General features: G+C 47.2%; 1 protein-coding gene across 1 annotated transcript in view; it reads left to right on the top strand.

The window, feature by feature from the left end:
* The window catches only part of CACNA2D4 (calcium voltage-gated channel auxiliary subunit alpha2delta 4), a gene marked incomplete at both ends in the record, with an annotated part of 126,706 nt that overhangs the window by 54,104 nt on the left and 66,234 nt on the right, over window positions 1-6,368 (top strand). Inside the window, 2 exons of the mRNA XM_017726195.1 lie at window positions 139-266; window positions 3,581-3,661. Coding sequence (XP_017581684.1) covers window positions 139-266; window positions 3,581-3,661 — 209 coding nt within the window. The remainder of the gene's footprint in view (window positions 1-138; window positions 267-3,580; window positions 3,662-6,368) is intronic.

The raw sequence follows: 6,368 nt of genomic DNA, 5'->3' as shown, positions 1-6,368 counted from the left end.
CACCGTGTGCCCTCGCCCACGGGAAAGCCCCGGGCGATGAGATGCCGGCCGTGCACCCTGCCGCAGGTGTCCCACTGCGTTGTCCCGAGGAGGGCTGCCGCTCCTCCGCACCGTGAGCAACGTGTTTTCTCCCGGCAGGAAATTCCTGACACAGAAGGACAAGGAAAGTATCTTCACCATGGACCACTTCCCTCTGTGGTACCGCAGGGCGGCCGAGCATCCCCCCGGGAGCTTCATCTACAGCATTGTCTCAGAAGATGATTCAGGTAACGCCAGCCTGAACACAGAGCAGTTAAAAAAGCTTTTCTCCCCTTGCATCCCACAGCACGCCCATCCCGATCCCTTTATCGCTGCCTCCCGCCTGCTGGGAAGGGCTGAGACCTGCCCTCTTGGCGTTACCTTCGCACCAGCGTAGGGACAGAGAGGTCATGGCCACGATACCAATCACAGCAGAAAGATGAAGCTACAAGGTGTGGGGAAGGCAGTCAGGAATGAGAAATGCAGGGCTACAGGGGAGGGGAAGGATGGAAATGGAAATGCAGGGCTCGGGTAGATGGAAAGGTTTAGGGAGGCAGGAGCTGGGGGAACGCAAGGTTTTTGCGGGGCTGGAAAACACACGAAACATGACAAGGGAACAGGAAAGGTGTTGCAGAAGGGATGAGACACATAGGTGTGGCCAGGCTTGGGAGGGAACAACATCAGCCCTGCTGGATGACAGTAACAGGTCAGGGTTTGCTGGTGAGGGACCAGCAAACAGTCAGGAAGTCTAAGTTTAGAGGGTATCATTTTTTCCATCACCGCTTTCCATGACAGGAAAGGATGGGTTTGTTATGGAAGATGATGGAGGAAAAGGGTGGAGGGGGAAGGCTCTTCCATAGCATTGGTGCCCTGCATCCTTCCAATCCTAGTACTAGAATATGGCATCTCTTGCTTGGCAAAGAAGTTCAAACGCTAGAAGAAAGCAAGGAGTGGCTTTTCAGTATCTCTTGCTTAGGGTGTTGGTTCCTGTGAGTATGCAGGGCCAGCCAGGACCTTCTCAAAGGCTGGAAGAGAGCAGAAGAGCCTAAATAGAAACAAGCAAAACAAAATACTCATGTGAGACTCCTCCACAGAAGGCAGAAATCCCCTCTGTGCTCCTCCCTGGCCCCTAGCTCTCCTCCTCTGTCACAGAGCTCGGCACTGTAGCTGTTAAAGCTTTTTGTGGCACAGTGGTGGGAGTCTGGTGGGTGGGAAAGCAAGTAGCAAAGAGAAGAAAACCAGCCTGGGAGGCAAGAGATGAACCAGGATGGAAAGGGAAAGGAATGGAAAGAGAAAATACTCGAAACCTACAAAAGCCTCTCTCTGCCCAGCACTCTTACATCTCACTTAAAAGGCAGGTGTGGAGAGATGGCAGGAGGGACCTTTTACTCCCCTGCAAGCCATGGCATCTGCTCTTTGGAATAGAGCATTGGTTGGAAAGCCAGGCAGTGACACCCTGTGGGACTTCCCAGGGCAGCCATTACCCAGGCCACAGTAGTCATTGCTGGCTAAACATTGAGGTTGTGGCTTGCTGTGGCCTTCTTAGAAGTCATAGCTAGTTTGGGATGAAGCCAGAAGACAAGTAGCTGGCACTGTTCCTGGTTTCACATGGCCATGGGTCAGAAGCTTCAATCAAGTTCAGAACCCCATTCACCTGGAAACCCTGCAGGCACATTGTAAGAAGTAGCACTTGGCCCTGAAGACCTCATGCCCTAAACTGTAAGGGAGATTATTAGCCTCTTTAGGGATGAGCAGTTGGGCTTAGAGAGACTGTGATCCATGGGATCACACAATATGCCTGGAAAGCGTCAGGAAATACTACCCAGTGCTTCTGAGACAGTGGTTCACTGTAAAGCACAGTCCAGGGCCTTCCTCGACATCTGATGAAGCAGGGCTGCCCCACATTTTAGCCAAAATAGGCCACCCAGTTTCTTACTAAATTCTATCAGATGCTGAAGTCCCCTTTTCATGTTTTCCACAAATCCCCTGCTGTTTCAGGAGGTTTTCATGGCAGATGGACTTCTAATCATCTAAGAAGGAAAACCCCCAAGAGCTCTCTGTTGAGGAGGAGACCAGCAGGAAATGACTGCAGGTCATCAGGATCATTTAGGCACAGCACCTCCTTCCAGTGTCCAGAAGTCTCAGAGATAAAAGGACAGCAGGGAAGCCTCTGCATGTCAAGTAGCACTGTTCTTACAACCCAGATTTTTCATGTGTTGGGCAGATTTTTTTTTTTCTAGAAAGCCTGTGTGTATTTTGCTTCTTTGTCCCATCCTAGAACAAGACATTTGGGGTTCACCATAAAGGCAGGATCATGCCCAAGGGATGTGGGCTGAGTATTTGTTTTGCAAGAGTTTTACCACTTTTGAGACACTTGAGCAGGTTAATCTGGCTTTGATCAAAAAACAAAGCCAGAATAGTCAGAGCTTGCAGGCTGAACTGTGGTAGGTGCTGAATTGTGCTCTGGACACACCTAGAATGATAAAGGCAGACGTGGAAAGCAGAAACAAATGCTGGAGTTGTGGGGAAGGGAAGAGTCCCTGACCCATCTGTCTAAGCAAGAGATTTCCACAGAGCACGTGAGGAGGGAAGCAGGTGCAGACTACATCCATCAGGCTGGCCTCCAGACTGTCCCCTGGCAGCTCCCAAAGAGGTGCCCCAGCTGAAGCTATCTAATCACTTTAAAAAAATACACAAAGGGAATCTGCCACATGGACAATTGCAGGCTGAAACAACTGCACCGACAAAGGGAGGTGGGGTTCAGTTGCTTGAGCCCATCCAGCCATGTGGTTTTAAATGCCCTGTGGGAGCTCAGAGGTCTGCACAGGGCTGGCAGATGTGTCACAGGACCTACAGAATGCTTACAGAAGTAGCTCAAGGAGAACTGGGAGACCCTGGAGCATAAGAGAGTTTAGGCAACAAAGTCCCAGAAGACTTTGTTCCTAAAATGGAGTGCACTCTGGAAGCACCTGGAAGTGCTGTGTCTGCAGTTTGAAGTGCTGGCCTGGCTTGGGTAAGAGTTAGACATAAGCCTGGCCTTCACTGTGCAAGTGGTGTTGGAATTACCTGTCCTGCTTCTCCTCTGTCTCCAGAGTTCAGATGGCACATTGAGCAGAACAGCTAAGAGAAGGCCTAAGAGAAGCTCCACATGCCCAAAATCGAGGAGGCCAATCCTTCACATTTTATCCCAGAATCATGGAACGTTTGGGACTGAAAGGGACCTTAAAGGTCACTTAGTTCCATACCTCTTGCCATGGGCAGGCATGTCTTCCATGAGACCAGGTTGCTCGAAGCCCCATCCAGCCTTGGGTGCTTCCTTTATGCTGAGGATGCCACTTGTATCATGAGCCAGAGAGAAGAGAAAAAGAAAATCCACTCATAGTCCATTAGGCTGCTTATGTGTCTTGAAAGATGCAGCCGTCCAAATTCTGGGGTGTTTCAGAGTTGAGGCATATGTACACACTGTCCTGGATGGGAAAATGTGTGGGCAAGCTTCTCCTGCTGTATTTTACTCCTTTTTGGGGGTAAGTTAACCAAGCCTGCTGTATTTGTGTCTTGACAGAGGGAGGTGGCCTGCCAAAAGTGGTGACAGTGAGCACGGCTGTGTCTGTGTCTGTGGATGGGAAGATGGGAATTGCTGCAGGTAGGACACTGGTTTCTCTTTTTATCTTGAATGAAATGGCTGCATCTTGCATTCAGAGTGGGAGCTGAGAGCTGTTAGGTTGTCATTCAGAGGAAGTGACAGGAGCCACAATAGCTTGTGGTATTGAAAACTAGGCTAAACAGAGAATAATGGAACAGGTACTGAGTGGCTGACAGGCTTCCAAAAGGGAAACAGGCTGTTTGAATGGAAGCTTCCCATCTCCAGTGCTGGTGAATTGGGGATTGAGACTCTTTCTCTGGAGCATGAGTAGGTTGGGAAGTCCATGCAGGTTTAAAACTTTGCAGGAAAAGCTTTTGGCTTTGGAACAGCATCATGTTTATGTGTCTCCATTGTTATCTCAAATGAAAAATAACTTCTGCTGGTGGAATGGGCATGTTGCTAGATCTCCAACTCAGATCTACAGATTGCCAAACTTATTGTTGTATCTGAGCTTTAAACTCCTTTTGGCAGACCTTCACTAGACTGCACCTTCTTTTGGAAAATTCATACAGCACATTGTTTCCAAGAGAACCCCAAAGCTTTTGAAGAGTTGCCATTTTCTGTATTAATTGCTTCAGCCTTTACAGAAGTACACTGAACTCAGAAGCAAAACAGAGCAGCCATTCAACAAAACAAATCAACACTATCAGTAACCCTGGCACCATGCCCAATTTAACCACTCAGCATGGGAGTATTGGGGTAAGAGAAGATGCAGCTCCATGGAAATTTTTTTATTCCTGGAAGCAGTGACTAAAGGAAGAGGTTGATGGAACAGGTAATGGAGTAATTATCACCAGAAATGTGCTGTGATGCAAAGCTTCTTGTGAAATAATGGTCAGTGTTAATGGAACTTTGTATGGTGGAAGGAATGACCGATAAGAGACACCAAAGAACAATTTTGTTACAGGAGTATCCTATAGATAGGATAGGGAAGAGAGAAGGCCATACAGCAGATAACCTTCAGATCACAGAGTCTGCCACTGCATTTGCCTAGGTTGGGTAGGATACAATGAATGCTCTTCAATGCTACTAGCCAGTAAAACTATAGCAATTTAACTTCACCTGATGAAGCATTCCTTAATTTCCAGGATTTCACTAAGTTCTAGCTGACAGTAATAGTCTTTAATTATCACATGGGCATTGAGAAAGTACTTATAAGCTGAAGGATAGGTGTTAGGAAGTAGAACATTTCACTATGTTATACCCAAAGGGAGAAAATTATTATCAGGTCTGTCCAGAGACACCTGTGAACAGAGATAGTTTCAGCAAAGTTCACATCAATAGGTGCTTGGATGATAGAAACTGCTCCCAAAATTGGTACCACCTGACACTGTTATACCCAGCAGAAAATGAAAGAGCACTGAAACTGCACCAAGGGTCTCAGTACAGCACTGAAGCATTTTTCTAAGCATTAATTTGAGAGGAGAAAAGAACATTTTTCTTTTTAAAGGAGTTTGTTTTTCATGATCTTTTTCCTTCGCCGTCCTGACCTGTGGATTAGAGCAGAGGCACAAGCAGTTCATCTGTGTTGTGGTTTAAGCCCAGCTGGAAATTAAGCACCACACAACCGCTCACCCAACCTCCTTCTCACCCCTCCACCGTGGTGGAACGGGGAGGAGAATCAAAGTAAAACTCGCAGTTTGAGATAAGAAGAGTTGAATAACTGAAAATAAAGTAAAATACAACAACAACAATGGTAAATGATAATGAATGATAATAATGAAAAGGGAAAAACAAGCAATGCACCATACAATTGCTCACCACCCACTGCCCCATGCCAGACCCCTCTTCCCAAGCCCAGACTGGTCCCCCTTCTGGGTAACTCCCCCCAGTTTATATACTGGGCATGATGTTCTGTGGTGTAGAATGTCCCTTTGGTCAGTTCAGGTCACCTGTCCCAGCTATGCTCCCTCCCAGTTTCCTTTGTTCTCCTCCTCACTGGCGGAGCACGAGACAAGGAAAAAAGCCCTCGACTTAGGATAAACACAACTTAGCAAAAACCCGAAACATCAGTGTGTTATCAACACCATTCTCATTATGAATTCAAAACGCAGCACTCTAACAGCTACTGAGAAGAAATTAACTCTAGCCTAGCTGAAACCAGGACAATCTGGCACTCAGCATAAATACAAGGAAGGAAACTTCTCAGTGGAAGCACTGGAGCAAGAACAAGTGCCAGGAGGATCTGCCCCTGACAGAGCCATTTCTCTTCTGTCAGCAGTGCTTTTCACAACCCCTGTGGAGATTTCCACCCACTCAGTTATGCTGAATACTGTCTGTGGACATGCTGTGAAGGGACAGGATCCTCTGCAGAGGGTGGAGGAAACAGCAGAGGATAGGGAAACAAATCGTGTTAAAACAGTAACAATAAGGAAAAAAATCTGTCATTTGAGGAAATGATGCAGAACCAGTTTTCTCACTGGCAACCACGAAGTTGAGACAGAGAAATGAATTTTAAATTGCTTTTGTTCCTTAAAGGTACCATGGTCCCTGTCACTAGCAGGTACTTCAGGTGGCCTGACCATAAGCATCTTCTGCTGCTCCCACACATGGTGGGTGTTCTTCATTCTTGGTTTCCTTTGCTCTGATGAAAACAACCCATCTTTGATCCATGGTATGGGTGGGCTAAATAACAGCATCAGGACAAATAGCATCTCCCAAAGGGTCCAAAGTTCCTCATGTCCCCAGCTGTAGCTTCCAAGGACTT

Source organism: Corvus brachyrhynchos, unplaced genomic scaffold (assembly GCF_000691975.1).
Source record: "Corvus brachyrhynchos isolate BGI_N302 unplaced genomic scaffold, ASM69197v1 scaffold191, whole genome shotgun sequence".
NCBI lineage: Eukaryota > Metazoa > Chordata > Aves > Passeriformes > Corvidae > Corvus > Corvus brachyrhynchos.
The sequence above is the reverse complement of the archived record's forward strand: the minus strand, read 5'-3'. Positions and strand labels throughout refer to the sequence as shown.